The sequence below is a fragment of the Rhinolophus sinicus genome, chromosome 7 (genome assembly GCF_057876585.1).
Source record: "Rhinolophus sinicus isolate RSI-liver-muscle chromosome 7, RSI-T2T, whole genome shotgun sequence".
Taxonomy (NCBI): domain Eukaryota; kingdom Metazoa; phylum Chordata; class Mammalia; order Chiroptera; family Rhinolophidae; genus Rhinolophus; species Rhinolophus sinicus.
The window spans coordinates 52,337,484-52,358,917 of NC_142507.1; the positions used below are offsets into that span (position 1 = coordinate 52,337,484).

Consider the following 21,434-nt stretch of genomic DNA (forward strand, 5'->3'; position numbering starts at 1 on the left):
TCATCAAGGCCGCTATTCACCTCCTTGTCACATTCCATGAACAGCTCTTTGGTCTTCATCCTTTTGCCCTCTTGATGGCATTTGACCTTGTTGACCTTCCTTCCTTGAACTGCTCTCCTCTTTTGGCTCCTGGGTCCCTCTTTCTCTTCACAGAGACTAGGGGCTTAATAAATATATATCTCGTAAAAGAATGAATGGCTTCACTTCTGTTAATACGGCATCTCTTGCTCAGCCTTCTCTGACCTTTCCTTAAATGCCAGTGTCCTCTAGGGTCATGTCCTTAGCCATCTCCTCTTCTTCTACACACCTCATTGGTCAAGATCATCCACACCAACAGTTACAATAACTAGTTATGTACCGCTCACCATAAAATCTAGCTAGTCGACCTGGGTCTTTCTCTTGTGTTCTAAGCTCACGTATGCAATTGCCTATTGGATACTTCCATTTGGGTTTTTCATGGGTATTTACCCCTTAGTCGAAAGACCGGAAGCTTGTCTCTTGTATCCCCAGCCCTTAGTCCCAAACAGCAACTAGAGGAAGAAATAAATGCATCAAAGATGTGAACTACCTCCAGCGGTCAGGCTGAAGTCTTGCCTGACTGCTTCAAATCAGTGAACTTTCCTTTCTCTTCCTGAACTGATTTTCTGATCCAAACCATGGGAGAGCCTCGGCTCTGTAGAAACATAGGAATGTTCCATTCTGAGTATTTTCCCAGATAACTGAAGTTTACTTAGTTAAGTGCAAGACATTTTCATTTTAATTGTTTCAAATAGGGACTGTTAAGAAAGCTCTTACTAATTTCCTGTGGCTTACATAGTGGAAAGAACACGACTAAGGGTCATTAAGATCCACACGGACCTCTGGAGTATGGCTTTGGATAAACCACTTACTCCACACTATAAGGCTGAGTCTGTCATCTGGGAGTTGACACTTGACCTGCCTGCCTACCTCCCAGGGTCAAATAAGAGAATGTAAGTGAAATGTTTGTAAATCTGAAACTGTTTCGCACATTTAAGTTACCATCATTTAACCAGTTTCTCGCTTACTCAGAAGAAGTCCTTTGAACTTAACTGTCCAGGGAAACAGTGAGGACGCCAAAGCCTAGAATATGTGTGCTTAATACTGTTTGCTTCTCCGCGGCCTGGCCAAAAATGCTACCATTTTCAATTATCTGCTCTTTTTGTTTTCCTCGTCTGCCCTCGCTGTGTTAATTTTCACTGTTATCAGTGTTGCCTCTAAAAGCTCTTCTTTCCTTTTTTAATTTGCTGCTAATTATATGCTGTGGGTTCAGAGAATATGACTAGAAATGGGTATAGATGAAAAGAAAATAAAAGAAAGACTTCCCACGAGTGAAGTAAATGAACATCATTATATGTGACTGTTATGTGACTACCATTTCCCCCTTACGTCCTGGTTCTCGGATATGTTTTGAATTTATTCTCTCAGCAAGTATTTACTGAGCACAGTAGGGCCAGGTGCTGTGCAGGCACTAAAGCATAACCCCCTGCCCTCATGGGGTTTATAGTCTAGTAGGGAGGCAGGTAATAAAATCACAAATTACTGTGCAGAGTGGTTATTATAACAGGGGAGGTATGAGGAACTGTCGGACTACGTAACAGATGGGTCTGATGTGATGTAGGGCGTCACGATGGCTTCACAGAAGACATGACTTTCCAGATGAATCCTGAAGGGCGAGGAGGAATTTACCCGGCAGGGAGAGGTATGCGTGGGAAAGAGTTTCAGACAGAGAGACAGGAAATGGAAAAGTCCAGAGCACAGGAAGAGGTGGAAGGAGAGGGAGAGAGAGAAGCCCACTGAACTGAGTAGTGAAGAAGCTGAATTACAGAAGAGGTGGAGAAGAGTACGAGGGTCAGACAAGGGGTGAAGCTGGAGGGTAAACAGGTCCAGAGTTGGTAGCAGAATTCTGGATTCAAAAGGTATCACTGATTTGCATCTTCTTGTATTTTCCGCTCCCCTTCTAATTTTCTGACTAGATTGGACATTTCCTTTAATTAAAAAGGACTCTTACTTTTCCTTTGATTTTGGTAGTGCCACCAATTCATGTCTCTAGTATGATCAGTGAATTGATAGAGCAAACGGTAGTAAAATGCTGCCACATTCATTAAGAGGTTGACATTATTACCTCAAAACCTTGTGAGGTGATTCTCAGAAAAAGCAGAGGATGAGGTCCTCAGTCTGTCATTTACTAGCTCTCTAATTTGGGGACAGGTTATTTAACCTTGTTAAGGCTCAGTCTTTTTCACTAGCAAAAAGGATATATCAACATTTTATTCACGAGGGAATCAGAGGATTGATTAGATATTTACATAACATCTAGCAGAGAGCACCCAACAAATGCTAGCTCCCTTCTCTCCTCTCATTTCCCTCCCCTGAACTCCTACTCCATTCTTTTCTACCTGCCCCCACACTTTGCTCCCCAAGCGTTTTCTCTCCTTTGCCATTTTCCAAACCTCCTTCCTCTCAGCCTACGAATGGCCTCCAATTCTTGGCTACAAGTATTCTCTCTCAGTCCAGCTCCCCATTCCCGAAAGCTACCTTTCCATTTCTGTTCATCCCTTTACCACCACATTCCTTGAAGGAGTGAACCCTGCCCATCCACGTGGTGTCAAGGACCCTGGGCTCTGGACCCTGGGCTGACAGAGGCGGGAGAAAGAAGTATGTGGTCACCCAACCACTGTCCCCAAGGAGGATGACCAATGGTTTGGGAGTCAGTGTAGGCTGCCTGCCTCGACCTCTGAACTTCAACTTACTCTCCAGCTTTTCCCAACCAGCCAACTCTCCAATCCTTCCCCTTCTGCTAGAACTTTCTGGTAAAGTCACCAAATCCCAGGGTCTGTCATCAGTTCTCATCCTGTGCTTAAGCAAACTCTACCATTGATCACTTCCTTTTCAGCACACCCATTCTTCAGCTAAAAGTCTGTTGAAGCTTCTAACCCATTCCCACCGAGCTAATGATTTCACTTTCCTGACCAAACACCTGTAGTGCCTCTCCACTGCCGTCAAAAGTCTGAAGTCTTAAGCCACTTCTTTTTTTTTTTTTTTTTTTTTAAGGTAAGAGAAATAAATGAATAAGAATTTTATTGTTGAATGACAGTGAAAATCAATGGGTGATTAAGCCACTTCTTTAAGGCCTTCCACGATCTGGTCTTTTTCCTTCCTCACTTCTCTCTGAAACAACCTATGTTCCAGGCATACAGAAGAAATCACCACTTCCCGAGCGTGGCTTGTACTATCTTTTTTGTTTGTTTTACAGTGAAAAGTTTTAGTATTTAGAATTAGCCCGCTGGGCTCAGTTTAGGTGATCCCAAAGCATCATGGTCGGGAGCCAGTCAAACATATGCCTTCTTCTCTCCATCAGGCCTGATCAGGGTGGTGACCTTGGCCACGTCAATGTCATAGAGCTTCTTCACAGCCTGTTTGATCTGGCGCTAGTTGCCCTTGACGTCCATAGTGAACACACGTGTACTGTTGTCTTCTGTCTTCTTCATGGCTGACTCGGGCGTTAGGGGGAATTGGATGACATAGTAGGCGAGCTTGCTCTTCCTGGGGACGTGCCTCCCAGGATATCTGGGCTGCCTTCAGAGCTGCAGTGTCTTGGGCCTTCGGAAGGTGGGTGACGTGCGGATCTTTTTTGTGTGTGGCTGTCAATGCCTTTCAGCTCTGCTTTCTTTGCTTTCAGAGCCTTTGCTTCAGCTTTGGCTTTGGGAGGGGCCGGGGCTTCCTTCTTTGCTTTCGGCGCCATCTTTTTTTTTATTTTTTTATTTGAGCCAAACTGACAACAATGCTGGGAAACAAAGAGTTTAAATGCTCCCTGCCCTGTATGAGCTTCATGCACTGTCGGGTTATGCTTCTCCCCATCATTTGAGAAGCATTTCCTCCTCATCTCTGCCTATTAAATAGTTAAATCCATCATCCTACGTCTGCCTCTTCAGCCCTTTCTATCAAAAAGAATGGAAACCTCTCTTTACTCTCATAATTCTTTAAACTTTTATGAAAGCTAATGACATCGTTTGACTTATCTCCCTGAGCAGGCTGTAAGATGCTTGATAGTTTTGCCTCATTCAGGAACTCCAAGTGACCCTCATGCTTCTCTCTTTAGCAGCTAGGAAGCAATCAGTAGGTGTTTCCTCTGTGCTCAATGCTGCGCTGACACCTGCTGGTCACGTCTGGTCCAGCAGCCCTGGCCCCAGCGCCTTCCTCTCGCCCGTGTTAGGACGGGCACAGCCTGTGCCACCCTTGCCCAGCCAGGCACTGGAAGCGTATGCTGGTGGTAACACTGCCCCACTGCACCACCCTTCCTTGGACACTCCTATGACACACTGGGACCTGCCGGTCTCTGGCTTGCGTCTGGCGTCTCCAGCCTAAGTTCAGTTCAGAGCACAGCTTTCCTCACTGGCCGCCACCCCGGCAATTTGTACTTTATATCCTTCCCAGTGCCAGAAGTAGAAGGAGAACACGATCTCAAGGACTTGGGCAGCAAGGAAAGACAGACAGACAGACAGTCTGAGAGCAGGGCATTACGTGCGATCCCTCCTCCTCACCTCAAAGAATCAAGACGATTTCCTGGAGTCCAGACTATTTGCTATTCCTTTTGACCTTTGTCTTATTTCTAGGAGGTTCTTGAGTCACAGACCTTCTGGGTGACAGCATGAAGAACCGGAGGTGGAGGAGAGTAGGTAGGCGGGGCTTGAGAGGTGGGGCCAGGCCAAAGGGCCTCTTCACTTAGGAGCTTCTCCATTCTGTCAGCTCTCCCGGAACATCCAAGGCAAGACTGGCACCCAGTACGCGGCAGGTGAGGGACCGGCAATGACAGAAGGGTAGGCTTTAGGGGTGATGGTGGCAGAAGAGTCCCAGCTCTGACTGCCTGAGCTTTCTGTATTGTGAGACTCTCATTTGATAGCATTCTTGGGTGCCGAGTGGAGAGGTCCAGCTCAGTTTTCCCTGGGGAAAGGCAGCCTCAGAGAGATGGATGTGGTCTGGGATGTGGAGAGGGCACGGTTGAGGCCTGGAGGTGGAGATGGGTGTGTGACCAAATCCTGAGAGGTGCAAGGCAATCTTAGGAGACATGAAATAGATGTGAGGGCCAGTGGGAGAGCATGGCCAGAGGACCACAGGCCAGGACCCAGCCAAGAGAAGGAGGGAGACTGAGGCATGGAGAGAGGGAGAGGATGGTGGACCAAGTTAGGTGGCAATGGGGACAACGGAGAGCCAGGTAACAGGAAGGCCCGGGAGGAAGGAAGGCCCACATGGAGCAATCTGCTCTTCCGGCCCTGGAGCGACGTTCAGGAAGCCCCAGGCAAAGCCAGGAGCGAAGCAAGTTTCCAGGCTCCCACTGGGCAGATGGAGCTGGGCAAGAAATCCCCCAGGTACAGGCAGGAGGTACCCCTGCTCCTGCCTCTTACACACCCATTTGGGTTTGGGGAAGAGGGTGAGGCTGCTCCTTGCTGGCTGCGGTCATAGCCACATCCTGCAGAGCTGGGGAGGGGGAAGTAAAAAGCAAAACAACCAGAGCCACAGGCACAGACCACGGGCAGAGAACCCTGGATGTGTGTGTCCCACTGATGGGCCACCGGGAGGGTCCCCAGCTGGGCCCCGGCAGGAGACCTTAGCCATTTAGTACTGCCTGCCCCCTGCCCCCACGACAGGTGCTTGTTTCTCACATCGAGAGCAATCCACGGAATGAGGTTTTTTGGATTATTTAGTCTGAAGCCCATTTTTATCATTTGCTAGTTATGACTTTGGCCAAGTTGCTCAATTTCTCTTCGCTTCAGTTTTCTCACTGCAAAATGGGGATACCTACCTCACAAAGGGCTGCGAAGACTGAGATATTTCACATAAAGCACTCGGCACGCAGCAGGTTCTCCAGGTTGGCTATTAGCTTTATCAGGACTCCTGGGACCCCCGTATTTCTCACTTATTTAAAGGACGTACATCACACTAGCTGACATGGGCTTTTGGAGTCAGAAACAGTCGTGTTTGACGTTGGCTGAACTATGTCACGTAAGCCTGTTGGCTCAGCTATAAAACAAGGATAGAAATACGTACACCTCACAGATGTGTGGTACCTAGTCAGTGTCCAAAAATGCTGCTGGGACAATCCCATGCCACGTCTTATCTTTTCTACTGTAGCAGCAATGGCGTCTTCTCCTTGAGACATAACTTATGGTGGGCCAGCCTCCCGAGTGCCCTCATTCCTCCAGCCAAAACCATGACTGCCCTGTGTGTGGGCTGCTTTCTGCAGTACTGCAGGAAAAAAATAGGAACCGAGCATCGGGGGCTGAGGGCCCCAGGGACAAAGAGATGACAAGCAAAAATGATGATGAGATAGAAAGCAAAGAAGAGGTAGGAAGGGGAAAAGCCGTTCTCTTTCTAAGGAAACCTGTGACCCTTCTGCTGTGACTGACCACACAGCTCCACCCCCGCCCCCTCCCCCAGGAACCATGGAGCCCTTCAGCTCGAAGAGTCTGGCCCTGCAAGCGGAGAAGAAGCTGCTGAGTAAGATGGCGGGGCGGTCCGTGGCTCATCTCTTCATCGATGAGACAAGCAGCGCGGTGCTCGACGAGCTCTACCGCGTGTCCAAAGAATACACGCACAGCCGGCCCCAGGCCCAGCGGGTCATCAAGGACCTCATCAAGGTGGCCGTCAAGGTGGCCGTGCTACACCGCAGTGGCTGCTTTGGCCCCAGCGAGCTGGCCCTGGCCGCCCGCTTCCGCCAAAAGCTGCAGCAGGGCGCCATGACGGCGCTCAGCTTCGGCGAGGTGGACTTCACCTTCGAGGCGGCCGTGCTGGCCGGGCTGCTGACCGAGTGCCGGGACATGCTGCTCGAGCTGGTGGCGCAGCACCTCACGCCCAAGTCACACAACCGCATCCGCCACGTGTTCGACCACTTCTCTGACCCAGGCCTGCTCACGGCCCTCTACGGGCCTGACTTCACTCAGCACCTCGGCAAGATCTGTGACGGGCTCAGGAAGATGCTGGACGAGGGGAAGCTCTGACGGCCAGGCCGGCACACTCCACCTGGGCCCGATGGCCGACTGCGAGGCGAGAGCTCACGGGCTTTCTAACCCTGCTCCCTGCACTAACGCTTTCCCAGTCCTCAGGCTTGTCTTTCCCTAGAGTGCTTGTGACTCTGAGGCCACGCCACCCCCACACTGCTGGGGGAGGAGAAATGATGCTGGGACTTGAGGCCTCTCTCCCACTCCAGCCCCAGGACAGGAAACAAAACTGCCTGAAAAGATGAAGTGAAACTTGGATCTCTTATTTCCCCCATAAGGGAGGTTTGAAGCAGGGAAGCCCCCTCCCATATGAACCAGGGGGAGAAGGCATAGTCCATTTAACCCCTTTGGGGACACTGAAGACAGGGGGGTCAGGGGGTTCTGACAGACATCCTGGATCTCCAGCTCTAGGCAGAGCCTAGACAGACTCCAGAGGCTCTGTCCCAGGTGCAGGAAGAAGGGGCGAAGGCAGGGGAGAGTCTCACAGGGGAAATAAAACTACTAAAACATGCACAGGGCTCAACGTTTAATGTCTCCAGCTTCTTGTATCCTATGATCATCACGGAGGAAAGAGGTATGTAAACACCACTTATCTCACCACTCACCATTTCCATATAGGAGACTGAGGCATATCTGAAATATCACTGGGGTTCCCTTGCCTACGTCTGTTTAAGAAACTAAAAAAAAAAAAAACACCCCAAGAAAACCACTGTACTGCAGATAAATACACAGTGAGAGGCAAGGCAGAGATGGACAGGCTGTGGAGAGGAAGGGTTCTAACAAAAAGACTCCCACCACAAAAGGACCCCAGAACTGTCCTCCTCTTCGAATTCCAAGGCAATTCTTTTCCCATCCCAAGGCTCACACAAGCTGCACAGAGGAGCAGCTTAGACGGGTGAACTGGTGGCAGAGTGAGCTGCGGTGCCCACATCCCTGTTTTGTCTCAGAGCAAGAGTTGTGAAAAGCTTCCAGTGAACTGGTTAGTCAAGACTGAGCCCAAATTCTTTCCTTGGAGACTGGGGAACCGGCTTGGCACAGTCCGCCATTTCGGCAGTGGGCTAGGTCACCGACTGCCCGTCCACGTAACAGGCTTAGCTAAGAAGGCGGGGGAGACTGGCTCCTTGTTCCTGGGCTCCCCTCACCCCGGGGCTAGAGAAATCCCATTCTTTAGCTAAGAGTGAGGAAGAATAAGATACAGCAAATAAATATGACTTCAATATAGCACCAAATAAATTAGGTAACATAGTTGGAGGTGGGGAGGAAGTTAGGGGCTGGGGGAGTCCCTGCCTCCCTGCTCTAAGGCCAAGGAACGGTGACAGGGATGGGAAAGGCAGCGGGGATGTAAAGGGCCTTTGGAATCTAAGGGACAACTCTGGATTCAGCCCGAGAACTGAGGAGGGCTGCAGCCCCATCCCCTCCTCTTGCTGACACAACTGCCCCAGGCCAAGGACCTCGTGACAGGCAGGCTGGGAAGACGGCAGGAGTGAGGCAGGTGGGAAGCCATTTCCTTGAGCCTCGTCGCAGGCTCCTCCCCCCTTCAAGTTGCTTCTTAGCATCTTGCTTCTCTCAGTCAGTTCTGGGGACATCAGAGCTTGAAGATTTCATCCTCCTGGTCCCGAAGCGTCTGGGTTCGGGAGGTCCGGGTCAGCGGCACGGGACCGAGGACTGCTCGTTGCTGCATCTGAGGGGAGCTCAGGCGAGGCGCTGAGTCCTCCCCAGGTACCCTGCAGGGGAGGAAAGGGGAGAGAGAGGGACAGGTCAAGGGGAGAACGCGAGAAGGGGCCAGGTGAAGAGGAAGCAGCCCTCCTGTAATACACTGGAGCTGGGTGTTCTAAGGCGGAGCCTCAGTATTGTCTGGACAAATCCTAACCCACTGCTCCTTCACGGATCATCAGAGCAGTAAGAACAAGTCAAGTCTTTTACTCCAGAGAGAACACAGAACCGTTTCCCACTGCCCCTGCCCGTCCCAGCAGCGCCTGGCTCTGCTCCTTGTCTTGGGGCCACCTGGCTTCTGCTGACACTGAGCTTACCTGTGTGTCTGGTCAGGTAAAGCTGGGAGAACGGAGAAATTTATGGAGGAGCTTAAAAGGAGCCATGCAAGACTCACCCACTTTCCCCTTTTTTCAGCTTCTGGGCAGCTGCCTTCTTTGACAGGCTGATCTGTGAATCGAGCTTCTTAAGGAAATCAGAGGCAGAGAGATCATGGATGGCAGTGGGGGGGTCCTGGCCAGGTGTGGGAGGGGCTTCCCCATTGGGGCGGCCGGGACCTGTCTCTTCTTTCTTCTTCTCAGCTGAGCGTGGCCGAACTTTACCCTTACTTGGCTGTCCCTCTTCCTCTCCATCTTTCTCTTCCTCAGAATCCAAGCCATTGAACAAGTCTCTGGGCTCTGTCAGGATGGGGATGTAGAGGGTTTTCTTCAGGAAGATGGAGTCATTAGTATAAAGGCGGTTTGCACGCTTAATGTGTTCCATCTTTAAAAAAAAGTCACGAGGATTAATGACAGTAATAACGACAAATCTTATATTTGCACAGCATCTCATGCCTTTTAAAGTGATTGCACAGAGCCTTATCTGACCCTGTAACAACCAAGCTAAAGTACATAGGGCTGATATTATTCCTATTTTATTGATTTGGTCTTAGGGCCCTTTTACATTTTTAAAAATTATTGAGGACAAAAGCTTTTATTTATGTGGATGATAGCTGTCAATATCTAAGGTATTACAAATCCTCGTATCTGCCCCTCCATTCACTCTGTTGCAATAACATGTGATTCAGCCTGTGGAAAACACAATCCACTCATGAGAATGAGAATGAACAAGGCAAGTAAAGTCTTTATTACTTTATGATTACTATGAAAATAGTTTTGACTTTGTGGATTCCTGAAGAGTCTCAAGGACCCCTAGGCACCCCTGGACCTCACTTTGGGAGCTTCTGTTAAAGATGAAGGAACTGAGTTGCCTAAGATAATCCAGCAAGTTAATGACAGAGCTAGGGCCTTTTCACTCCCCTGGGAATGCTTTCCACAGTACAGTAGTAATCATTTCATTGACCAAATGTTTATTTAGTAGCTATTTATTCATTACTGAACATGGTGACAGGTATCGCCATCTATCTACTTGCCTCCCAAGGTCGAAATATCAATCTCACCCTTAACTCATACTTTTCTGTCACCACCCAGACCCAAGTGGTCAACAAAAGTGCTGCAAAAATCTCTCTCACATGCGGTTTCATATTCACTCTACTGCCATTACCTTAGAACAACTCTTAATATTTCTCCTCTGGGTATTACAAGTTTTTTAACTGGTCTTTCTCCATTCCTCCTCATCCTCCACCCTGCTGGTATCTATCTTTCTTAAAAAAATGAATCTGATCAACCCATTACCCTGCTTATAAACCTCCTATGGCTTCCCATTGGCTGAGATAAAATGCAAATTAGCATTCCGGGGCGTCCTCAATCCAGCCCCATCGGATGTCCAGCCTCATCTCTCTTCTTCTGCCGCCTACACATTTTGCCATCCGGAACTTACCATCCCCTTCTCAGCCTGGAAAACTACTTATCAACTATCACTCCCCTAGTGCTACCTTCTTCAGGGCTCTCAAAGCATACTATAAATATTACCATAATAATGCCCATCCTATTATATTGTTATTGACCTCTTTGCATATCTGTCTTGCCCAAACTCTGTAAGTCCTTTAAGGGCAGGATGGTGACTTGCTGTGTATGTATCCCTAAAGCACACACTTGGCACACAGCAGAGGCTCATTAATGCTTTATGAATAAACAAACTAGATAATAAAATATAGAAACCACAGATATAGTATATTTGTATTTTATTGTCAGAGGCCAGGCAGCCAGTTTTTCTAAAAACTCACCCCATATTGTTATCAGTTTGGGAAATCCTATTTCTTACACCTATCGAGTATCCAAGCTGTTTCCATCCTGGGGCAAGACTATTACAATAAACTTGACTAATAAAATATTATGCTATAAGGTGTTTAAAAATAAAACCAGATTACTCTGAACAATCAAAGAAGTTAAAATTGGCTTGTAGTTTTGCACTTTCACTTTGCCTATATAATATCTTAGGTCCCTCTGAGCTCCAAGATACTATGAATTAATCCGGGACTTTTCTGTTGCTTTCGTTATTTCCTAGAAGTACCATATAGGAGGGGACAGCGTTCCACTCTTAAAAATGAAAGACCCGAGATCAAAGTCCAGAGGAGTCCTAGGCCACCGAGCCGATCTTTAAGAGCTAGAAAGGCCATTAGAATCTAGTTAGTTTAACAGCGGAGTACAAAGTGAGGGTTTTAGAATGAGCCAGCCTCGTCTGAATCCTAGCTCTGCTGATTAGACTAGTTGTGTAGTCTATGGCAAGTTATCTCCCGAAGCCTCAGTTTCCTTATGTTTAAATAAGAATAGTTACACCTACCTCATAAAATCTTACGAAGATAACATGAGATACCATATAGAGTTTGGCATACATTAAGTGCTCGTTGAATGATAGGTAGGTAATAACTTAGGTAATTATCATTATTTAATACATCTTCCTCATTTTACAAATGGTGAGGAAACTGAGGCCCCAGACAGGGGAAGTGACTTATGCAGCCACTCAGCTGGTAAGAGACAGAATGAGGCCGGAACGTGGAATTCTTGACTACAGAGCTTTTCTGTACTCAGAAAGGTACAGGGCTGTCAGAAAACCTCAATAAATAAATCTTGATTCACGAGTAGCACCGTTCTCTGCGCAGCTCCTGAGTCGCTACTGCGGTGTACGGTCTGCTCAGTACTTTAATATCCACTTCTTTTGCCCAGAGCATGCCCTCTACTTGAAATGTTCCCTTTCCCATACTCCCAGTCTCCATGTGTGAAAATCTTAGCCGTACTTTCATTCACTCAGAAAACATCTATTAAACTTCTGTGTGCTGAGGACTATACCAGACTCTAAGATATAAAATGGAAAGGAAATAGTTCCATCCCTGAAGAAGGGTACAGGCTATTGAAGACAAAGATGTAAAAGGTATAAACAACTGGATTACACCCCAGGTTTGTAGAGAGGAGCCTAGAGGAAGGAACTTCTAAGTCTTTCAAGGCCCTTCACGATGGCGCCCTTGAAATCTTCACTGATGTCCAACTTTGCTCCCTTCCAAATGAAAAGTCATCTTCTTGTCTGATTCCTGCCCCCCTCTGTTAATACCTCTACAAACTCACCATGTTCTGTCACCTACAGTCACTATTTGCGTCCCTGTCCATTTTTCACTGGACTGGAAATTACATGAAGGCAACAACTATACATTTTATGTTTCTATCTCCCAAGACGGCTACCACAGTGCTTTAAACTTCCCAAGCATAACAATGTTGGCCAAATTCAACAGGATATGGAAAAAAGAAAAAAGAAAAAAAACCTCATCAATTTTAGTGCAATATATTTTCACACCTATTAAGTATACTCTATGCATGACCTGAAGTACTTGGTGTAGAGAGTACCTGTTTTGCACCAAAGAGGCCACCTTCCTGGAAAGAAGGCAGAGCATTGAGGTGGGGAAAAAGAATAAGAAGAAATCGGCACTTTAGGAACTTAGAACTGAAAACCAGCTCTCCATTATTTGCCGTAAATTTTTAATTATTCTCAATTAAAAAGTTTCTATGTGGTTCATAGTACGGACTTTGGAGTCAGACAGACCTGTTTGAATTTCCACTCTTACGCTCATTCGCTATTCGACCTTGGTCAAATTGATTAATCAATCTAAGTTTCAGTTTCTTCATCAGTGAAAAGGGGACAACAATTGTATGCTTATAGGGATGTGAGGCTCAAATGTTCTAATGTATGTAAAGCCGCCAGCATCTTGACTGATATAATAAATGGGAGCTGCCCCTTTCCACTGGGATAACGGGACACGATGTGTCCCCACCAGACAGTACAACCCTGAGATGGGAAAACAAAAAGATAAAGATAGATCAGACAACACAACACATTAGGGAAATTTCAGGGGAAATTGCCTAGAAGCGCCATGACATTCTCCAGAGGAATAAATCTCTCTAACTAGCTGCCCACATCTCAATCCTGGAAAACTCACCGTCACGCCGTATTTGAGCGCTAGTCCAGCCAGGGTGTCTCCGGGCGCCAACTGATGCTCCAGGCGTCTTTCCCTTACTGGGGAGCAGGCCGACTGCACCAGGCTTCCATAAGAACGAGCTCGGCTCCCTTGAAGCAGTCCTGACCCCCCGAGGGGGGCTTGTCTGGAAGGAGAAGCCATCTCCACACCCTAAGGGCAGCTGGGGTTGCAACTGCGGGAGGCCAGGCTAAGCCACCGATAGTGACTGGCCGGAATCTGCTAACGACAACCAGGGGATTCCTTTCACTTCTGTCTTCCCTCCCAAGTCTCCCCCAGCATTATGCTCCCCCCTCTCCACCCTCACTTCTCCTCCCCGCAAGCTCCTTTCCCCCAGATCTATACCCTGAGTATTCAATCCCTACCTGAGTCTCTCGTTAGGACCCCTCCAACTTTCGACCCTCTAAACTCGCGGCATTGACCTCTGACCTTTGAACTCTAGACACCTTTCTCACACTCGGCTCAGTCGGCCCCCAGGTCTGGCAGCCCTGCCTCCCGGCCCCCCCGCCCCGAACCCTGGCTCCGCCCCGTCCAGGGGTTGGTCCGCTTGCGTGGTGAACAAATTAGGGCCCACCCAGGTGGGCTGTCACCGCCGCCGAAGCGCGTGATGATTGCGAGAGTTTGAAGTACACTCTCCACTCAGAGGTCCTCAAAGGCTCCCTCCGCATCTCAAATTCGGGCTCCACATCTAGGTTCTTATCCCTCCAGACGCCTCGAATATGACGAGATGCAGGAGCCTGGATCCAGCTCTTCGAAGAAAAGACTTCATTTCCCAAAAAGCTCCGCGCCTGCGGGGTCGCAGGGGACGATAGGAAATGCAGTCCCCCCCTCCCACCCGCGGGCTGGAGGCGGGCTTTCGGAGTCGCGCAGGGCGTGCGTAGAAACGCGGCCCCGGAAGTGAGGCCGACCGGAAAGAGACCGAAGGGAAGGAGACGCCCCGCCTCGCTACGGTGGCCTGGAAGGAGTGGCGGAGGCGGTGCGGTAGAATTCTTTATTTCTGGGACTCACGGTCGTGATGTCTTTCAAGAGAGAAGGGGACGATTGGAGTCAACTCAATGTGCTCAAAGTAAGCGCGAGAGAAGAGCGTCTGGAGCAGCTTCCGCTGCCGTCTGAAGGCCGTGAAACACTTGTTTTGTTGCTGTGGCAACAGCTGGGGGGGCGGGGGCCTGGAGGGAGTCAGGCGACTGGGGCTGGGTTGTGACCCCTTCTTCTCCCTGTGATCTCCGCTCTCCCCGTGGTCCTCATTCTCCTTAAGCCCTCGTCCCTGTCATCTCCCTGCCCCCCTTCCTCCTATCCCGCTGATGCCGTCCGGACTTCTTCCCCTAATCCCTGCAGAAGCGAAGAGTCGGGGACCTGCTGGCTAGTTATATCCCAGAGGATGAGGCGCTGATGCTGCGGGATGGACGGTGAGGGCAAAGAGTGGATGCAGTCAGAGGGCTCTGCGATTAGAGGCTCAGTAAACTTATTAAGGAGGAGTGTGAGGGGTAGGGAAGGGGGTGGTGGAGACTGGGGTGCTTGGGAGTTGGGCTTCGGAAAGGACTGCGAGGACGGGGGTGGGTCTACAGCAGAGACCCGACACCCCAGGGCCACTTTATCGTCTCCTCTCCTCTTGTCCAGCTTTGCTTGTGCCATCTGTCCCCACCGACCTGTCCTGGACACGCTGGCCATGCTAACTGCCCACCGTGCAGGCAAGAAACATCTGTCCAGTAAGTTGGGGAGAGAAGACCCAGGATAGAGAATAAAACCTTAAAGTTTCTTCAGACCCCTCGTGGTGCTCTGCTTTTGATTCTCTTCCCTTTCTCCTCAGGCCTGCAACTTTTCTATGGCAAGAAGCAGCCAGGAAAGGGAAGGGAGCAGAATCCAAGACCGCAGAATGAATTGGAGAGGGAAGAGACCAAAGCGGAGGTAATGGGAGAGATGAGGGTGTGATCCAGGCAGCACCTTAGGCTTGAAGGGCTCTGGCTTCTAGGAAGAAGCTCTGACTCTGCCATGTTCTCCGTGCCAGGCTCCTCTGTTAACCCAGACGCGTCTTATCACCCAAAGTGCTTTGCACCGAGCTCCTCATTACAACAGTTGCTGCCGCCGGAAGTGCAGGTCTGTGGGGTGGGAAAGCCAGCGGCAGGGAGGGACGACAGGAGACAGATGGCTCTAACGTGCTTGTTTTCCAGATTGTGTTCTGAGGAATACTAGGATTCTGGAGATGTTAACTGGTATTTCAGGGAAAAGAGAATTTTGTAATTGGAAAAAAAAAAATTGGGGAAGTGGCGCTTGGTGGGATTACAAAGTAGGATACTTTTGAAGAAGAGTAACAGTATATTTTAAGGTCTCCAGAAAGTCTTAAGATAAAGAACTTAAACATTTTTAACCTAGCCTTTCCTAAATTCATTTGATTCCAAAAGCCTTTCCAGGCAGCACACGCATTCATATCTTGAGGAACACCGTGTAGGAAACACTGCTTTAAGGGTTGGGAGTCACAGGAGAGACGGCTCTTTCCTTTGCTGCTCTTACAGACTTTGCTTCTTCTCTGCCCAGACCAGAAGCCTCTCGTCCCTCTGTCTCCCGCCCCCCTTTGCCACCCCCAGAGGTGGAACTCCCAAGTGGGCAGATCGGTAGGGACCCTGAGCCTGGGGCAGGTCCGCAGGCTGAGGAGTCAGCCACTGTCTCATCCCCTGCACCTGTGAGCCCCACGCGGAGACGAGCCCTGGACCGTTACCTCACCCTGCGGAGGTATGCACAGTCTGCTTTTCTTAGCTTTTCCCTTTTCTGTCTGATCTTCCTTTTCCAAACCTTCTCAATTGTTTTCTCTTGTCCCACTGACTTCTCAATAAACCTCCTCTCGTGACCAGCTCTGTTTTCTCTGATGTTTCCAGCTCTGGATGGATCCCAGATGGACGAGGTCGATGGGTAAAAGATGAGAATGTTGAGTTTGACTCTGATGAGGAGGAACCTCCCGACCCCCCCTTGGTCTGACACCCACTTTTCCCATTTAGTTCACAAATAAACACAGTGGGCGCTGGGAGCCTCACTTGCCTCGAGTCTGGTTCCTTGTCCCACTTCAGGATTTCAGATGTGTTCGTTCTCAGCCCGGCCAGTCCTTCCCGGCCATGTACACAGCTCCTGTACTTCTATCCCCTCCCCCACCTCTTACCAAAGCCATGCCAGGCGTCAGCTGCGTCAGCCCGGTGCCCTATTAATAAGTCTGTTAGAAGGAGGTCTTTGCCCTTCGTGTTGTCTGCCCTCCTCCCTGCCTCCACTCAAAGTCCTTTCCTGCTGCAGCTCACATGAGGGTTGTGCATAGAAGCTGGGGGGACCTGGCCACATCTGGAAACAGGGCTGAGGCCAGGAATCCTGTGAAAGTAGACTAAAGGCATTGGCAGGGTTATGGGGAGCACCAAGGGAGGGAGCGCCCCCACCTCGTCCTCGTAACTTGAACTTCCCTGCCTGCTGATCCCCAGAGTATAAATAATTCCCTGATGAGCTGGCAGTAACCCTTGGGGCTTAGCGCCAAGATTTCCACCCCAAAGCCCAACGAAGGAGGCAGGCTGAGCGAAGGAGGCAGGCTGAGCAGCGAGAAGGGCCTTTATTTACAGGAAAGGGGGATGGATGAGGTCGGGCTCCCAGCTCTGGTCGGGAAGGGGGAAGGTAGTGTTATCTCTTTTTTTGCTGGCGACCTGTAAAGGAGGAAGAGTAAACACAGGTCTTTGTTCCATCTCTTGCTTTCTGCAAAGGTGCTCTTCTTTCTAGTTCCTTCACCAGACTTGTAAAGAGGTAGTGTCTTAGGCCACCAAATATGCCCACCCCACATTAATAAACCCAACTAAGAGATGACATGACAAAAATCCTGTACCGCCCGGCAGGTGTGTCTAGCTTCCTTCCCGCTTCTCTACAGGTGATGTATTTGGGGCAGGGCGGACTTTCTATCTACTTTCTGATCGCGTAGGGGATTTGAACTTCTCGTGTGAATATTGCTTTGGTAGCACCCCAGGTTTTAGTCTGTAAGTCGGCTTTCAGGAGGTTCTACCAGCTTCTGCACCTCCTTCCCCCCACCCACCACGTCTGCAGTTACTCACGTAGTTCGTTGTTCCGGGTCACGGCATGGGCTGCCCGCGCTCGCGGCCCCTGCTGTGTGAAGTGGTAGCCAAAGCGGACGATGGAGGGACACTGTTCGAGCACGGTGGCCATTTCCATCTCCACCGCGTCACCGGGCCACTGGCGCTGGGGGCGGGAGAGACGAAAGCTGTCAGCCCGTCACTGGCTTGCTCACTGTCCCCGACCACCCACCCTTTGGGGGCCCCAAGAGGCTTGTTTCTGCAGAGTGGCTAACGAGAGGCGCTGCCTTGGCTCCCCTCATAGAGACACTAAGGAGGACTCAAACCCGATCAGATGAAATCCTGATCGAGGGGTGGCCTCGGGGAGCAGACTCCGAGCGTCCCCTGAGGGCAAAGCCCAGGCCAGAGGCTGCTGACCTGGTTGTCTACGCGCAGCTCAGTGAGTGTGGCGTTTTCTCGAACTGCCTTCAGCACAGCCATAAGGCCTGTGCTGCTAATGAAGTTGGATTCAATGTTCAGGCTCTGGAGGCTCCGATTCTCACGCAGCATGTTGGCCACCGCCTGCGTAGGAGGGACTGGAGTTAGGGTTAGGGGCCAGTTTCACAGGTGACAGGAGCAGGAGGGAAACAACTCTGAGACAAAGAGTCCTTGCGGGGCTCGGGGTGGGCCACAGGGAGGCCGGAGTGAGGCTGGTAATAGGGGGAGCAGGCAGATTAAACACGCGTGCAGGTGGGGTGGTGGGGGGGCTGGGGCTCTTGGGGAAGATGACCGAGGATCTCAGAGCTGTGAGCCGTAGGGTGGAGGGCAGGAGTCCCCGTCGGGGCCACGCTAAGAGAGCGTGATGGCCATGGCACCCCTAGCACGACCCTTTATGACAGCCCTGCCAGGCGTGCGCGTCACGGGACAGGGAGACAGGTAGCGGTGCCATCTAGCCTTACGTTGGCAACGGGGTCACCACTTTTCGTGGCCACCAGACTGAAGCTCCGGATGTGGGTGTTTGTCTTCATGGCCTCGCACAGCTCAGTTAGCGTGGGTATGGGGATGTCCTGTCGGGAAGAGCAGGTGATGGGCCAAGCGCCTCGCGTCAGTGCTGGGTTACTCTTTGGAGGGCGCGGGCCCTACCTGTATGTTATTCAGGTTCACCTCCTCTAGCTCCTTATCATCGCTTCGGACTCTCTTCAGTATCTCCTCGATGTTTGTGGGGTTTGGGGGCTCATCTGGCACTGGCTTGTACTTGTCAGGCTGCACCACACCTGTGAGTGAGGTTAGGAGGGAAACCCCAAATGTGCCCCCCGATCTCCTCCCCGTTGCTTCTCTTATCACGTCCGCACCCCGTCCTCTCCCCATTCACCTGTTTCACCCTTTGCTACCTTTCCTCAGACTCGGGGACTGCCTGCCAAGAGCCCTGGGGGCCACGCTCCCAAACACACTCACTGCTAATGCCCTCGGTGTTGCAGATTTCACCACTGCAGATGGCGTCGTAGTATTGCTTGTTGCTCATCAGTGTGTACATGCCCAGAATTGCTGGAAAGAGTCGGGGCATGAGAAGAAGGGACTTGTTTCAAGCCGCGCCCCCCCCTTCTGAATCTGTTGCATTTCTAAAGCCTGACCTCTTCTGCTCTTCCAGAGAGGTTCCCACCCTCCCTGGGCCCCAGGGATCCCCTCCATGAATTGCTTAAGGCAGTTTTCAAAACATTGACACAGGGCTAAGGGAGAGTCCCTAAGGAGCCACAGAGGGTTCCACTTTTATTTGCTTTATAACCCCTATAAATTGTCCTTGAGATGTTAACTTACTAAATTAAAAATGGATGAATGAATACATAAACAAGTAAGAAAAATCAAAAACCACTACCTGAGGCTTTCTCAAACGTCCGTGTCCTGGTTCAGAGAATTCCCCGAGTCCCATGCCACGAATGGGACCCCCTGCCCGATCTCCCCACCCTCAATTTCCCACTGCTGCCCACCTGCAATGTCACACATTTCAGCATCTGTGGCGTGGGCCAGTGCTTCCTCCAGCTCAGGCTCCAGAGTGATCTGCTCCTCGGCTGGAATCTCCCTCTTGGGCTGAATATAGGGCTTCCCTGATGGGAGAGGGAGGATGGTTCAGGCAGAGGTCGTTTCTAAGATCCCGGCTTCCAGCTTCCTTCTCCAGAAGGTGGAATGCTGGGGACCAAAGCCTGAGTCCTCAGCGAGCCCAGAGCCCCTGGGTCCCCCGATCTAAGAGCTGAAGAGTGCAAGCTGGCATGCAGCTATCACGGCAGCTAGGAGCCGGCAGGAGCGAGGGAAGCTGGAGGGGGACATGTGAGGGACAGCCATCTGGGTTCCAGGAGGCGTGGATGTCGGAGTCTCCATACCCTTCTTCTCGCCTGTGAAGGGCACCAAGTCGTCACGCTCTTTGACCTCAAGTGCCTGCTGCTCCAGGTACTGCAAAAGGGCATCTCGGTCCAGCGGCCCCGTTGGGCTCTTCTTTGTCTGGTCACGTTGTCTTAGTCCAGCTGGCAGGAGCATGTTCTTAGGGATGAGTTTGGGGGAGCAAGTCAGACCTCCCCTCTGACCTGCGGCACCTCCAGGGCTCCCTAAAACATCTCAGACACCTTTTCCCTGGCCCTCTTGGGACTCCAGGCCTTGTAGGTAGCCCTGGTCTCAGCCACCCAGGGCCCCACACCCTTCCTGGCCCGGTGCCCCAGGTGGAGCCCCTACCTCGGGGTCCATCTCCTGTAGCTCGCAGTCCAGCTGCTCTAGCTCCTCCGGGCTCAAGGTCCTTAAGATCTCATCTTCATCTATGTCTCTGTATTTCTCCAGTTCCTTCTGATACGATGACATGATGGTCCCCACCCCGTCCCCACTGTGTGGCACTCACGGAGCCTGGGGGACATGGGGAATGTGGTTGGACAATGGAAAGACGGACATGGGGACACAGTAGGGACAGGAAGAGACCAGCCATGGGGCAGAACAATGACCTGGACGCCTTGGTGGTTAGAAACCTAGCTGGGCGTGGGAAGATGGGGTTAGGGGAGGTGGTTTAGTTAGAACCAGCCTCCTTTGTCCTGCTCCCCAGCTTCCAGCCACTCTGGACCAGGATCCCAGGCATCCAAGCTGGATTTGTCTCCCCACTATATGACCGAGATCCTGGCAGCACCCCTCCCCTATAACCTCTCCCGTCAGTACCTCCTGGCCTAGCACAGCTGCCGGGAGCCCTACCAACACCGCTGGCCCCATGCCCAGTTCCTATTGAAAGGAAGGGGGGCAGGCGGAGAGCGTCGGGGATATTCCTCCTCTCTTCCCCATAATCCGGTCTTTTTCCTAAACTGGTTTAAGAAAGCAAGGAGGATTCAGGGAAAGAGACAGTTCTCTTACCCACCCTCATTTCTTTTATTGTGTGGGACCAGGATTTCACTTTCTGTTTGCTACAGATTCTAAATCCTAAGGGAAAGCAAGGGCTCAGAGGACTTGGGGTGGGGGGCACTTCCAAGTTAGGAAAGGGTGGTATGGTTTCAGGAGGAAGGGCTGAGTCCCCAGAATTTTTCCTGGCTTTGGACGGGAAAATGACACCAGACCAATGGGTGGGGAATGACTTCTAAGTGGCATAAAGTTTCTCTAAAAACAGTGGGAGGATTAAACTTGCACAATCTTTTACAATATCAAAAATAAACACAAGCCACACATACATACCATGCCGAGTATGAAAGAGCTAGAAAATGTGTGATACATTGACAATGTCAACTACACAGTTAAGGGCTGTAACGGACAGTGGCAGAGACATACACTGAGTGACAGACGGAGACACACTTCGGCTCATTCCCAGTAGAAGCCACTCTTCTCCTCCCAGCTCCTGCCGGGCTCTGGTCCAGAAGCCCCCTGCCGTCCCCACCTACCAGTCCTGGCGACCACCTCCCTTCTCACCTCAGGTCGGTCGGTCTGTCTGTTCTACCCGGGCTCTGTCCGGGCAGCAGGACGAGCCCAGTGCCGGGGGAAAGGGTGGGGGAACAGTGAGCTCAGCATTTTATTATTTTAGCTCTGGCCAGGTGGGGGGTAGTGGGAGATCACATATACACAGCCCCCATACCCTGCCCAGCCCTGAGAGCCTCTAGTGGCCACCAACAGCCATGACACCTCCCTTTCCCTTCAGAGAAACTGGGGTTCGACCAAGATCAGATAGTTCCTACTTCTTTGGTGCCTGCTATATTCAAGGCAGTGACTATAAGGTGACATCAAGGTGAGTATAAGGATTTCATTTGATGTTTAACTTTAAGGTGT

At 50.6% G+C, this 21,434-nt stretch overlaps 4 protein-coding genes across 13 annotated transcripts; 2 read left to right on the forward strand and 2 right to left on the reverse strand.

Annotated features, from left to right (window-relative positions):
- Positions 1–4,678: 4,678 nt before the first annotated feature.
- On the forward strand, positions 4,679–7,527 carry TIPE2 (TNF alpha induced protein 8 like 2). 3 transcript variants are annotated; one of them, XM_019739986.3, is made up of 2 exons: positions 4,679–4,813; positions 6,457–7,527. In XM_019739986.3, exon 2 carries the CDS (start codon positions 6,462–6,464, stop codon positions 7,014–7,016), a length of 555 nt encoding a protein of 184 aa, XP_019595545.2. In that variant the 5' UTR covers positions 4,679–4,813; positions 6,457–6,461; the 3' UTR covers positions 7,017–7,527. The 3 variants fall into 3 exon arrangements, with proteins under 3 accessions (XP_019595545.2, XP_019595547.2, XP_088655734.1); XM_019739988.3 differs by having other exon boundaries at positions 4,739–4,813; positions 6,433–7,160; XM_088799608.1 differs by lacking the exon at positions 4,679–4,813 and adding an exon at positions 5,208–5,387 and having other exon boundaries at positions 6,433–7,160.
- On the reverse strand, positions 7,526–13,996 carry LYSMD1 (LysM domain containing 1). Of its 4 annotated transcripts, none has more exons than XM_019739985.3 (4): positions 13,703–13,996; positions 13,093–13,347; positions 9,124–9,488; positions 7,526–8,740 (listed from the first exon to the last, which is right to left on the reverse strand). In XM_019739985.3, exons 2-4 carry the CDS (start codon positions 13,270–13,272, stop codon positions 8,602–8,604), a joined length of 684 nt encoding a protein of 227 aa, XP_019595544.3. In that variant the 5' UTR covers positions 13,273–13,347; positions 13,703–13,996; the 3' UTR covers positions 7,526–8,601. The 4 variants fall into 4 exon arrangements, with proteins under 4 accessions (XP_019595544.3, XP_019595541.3, XP_019595542.3 ...); XM_019739982.3 differs by lacking the exon at positions 13,703–13,996 and adding an exon at positions 13,494–13,628; XM_019739983.3 differs by lacking the exon at positions 13,703–13,996 and adding an exon at positions 13,494–13,627 and having other exon boundaries at positions 13,093–13,350.
- A 22-nt stretch (positions 13,997–14,018) lies between these two features.
- SCNM1 (sodium channel modifier 1) lies at positions 14,019–16,163 on the forward strand. Of its 2 annotated transcripts, XM_019739981.3 has the most exons (7): positions 14,022–14,194; positions 14,464–14,534; positions 14,746–14,834; positions 14,936–15,033; positions 15,134–15,222; positions 15,661–15,855; positions 15,999–16,163. In XM_019739981.3, exons 1-7 carry the CDS (start codon positions 14,144–14,146, stop codon positions 16,096–16,098), a joined length of 693 nt encoding a protein of 230 aa, XP_019595540.3. In that variant the 5' UTR covers positions 14,022–14,143; the 3' UTR covers positions 16,099–16,163. The 2 variants fall into 2 exon arrangements, with proteins under 2 accessions (XP_019595539.3, XP_019595540.3); XM_019739980.3 differs by lacking the exon at positions 15,999–16,163 and having other exon boundaries at positions 14,019–14,194; positions 15,661–15,973.
- A 526-nt stretch (positions 16,164–16,689) lies between these two features.
- On the reverse strand, positions 16,690–21,202 carry TMOD4 (tropomodulin 4). Of its 4 annotated transcripts, none has more exons than XM_019739976.3 (10): positions 21,081–21,202; positions 19,878–20,042; positions 19,532–19,688; positions 19,142–19,258; positions 18,612–18,701; positions 18,300–18,430; positions 18,116–18,223; positions 17,595–17,738; positions 17,199–17,343; positions 16,690–16,799 (listed from the first exon to the last, which is right to left on the reverse strand). In XM_019739976.3, exons 2-10 carry the CDS (start codon positions 19,998–20,000, stop codon positions 16,777–16,779), a joined length of 1,038 nt encoding a protein of 345 aa, XP_019595535.2. In that variant the 5' UTR covers positions 20,001–20,042; positions 21,081–21,202; the 3' UTR covers positions 16,690–16,776. The 4 variants fall into 4 exon arrangements, with proteins under 4 accessions (XP_019595535.2, XP_088655733.1, XP_019595538.2 ...); XM_088799607.1 differs by lacking the exon at positions 21,081–21,202 and adding an exon at positions 20,943–20,962; XM_019739979.3 differs by lacking the exon at positions 21,081–21,202 and adding an exon at positions 20,346–20,441.
- Positions 21,203–21,434: the final 232 nt, after the last annotated feature.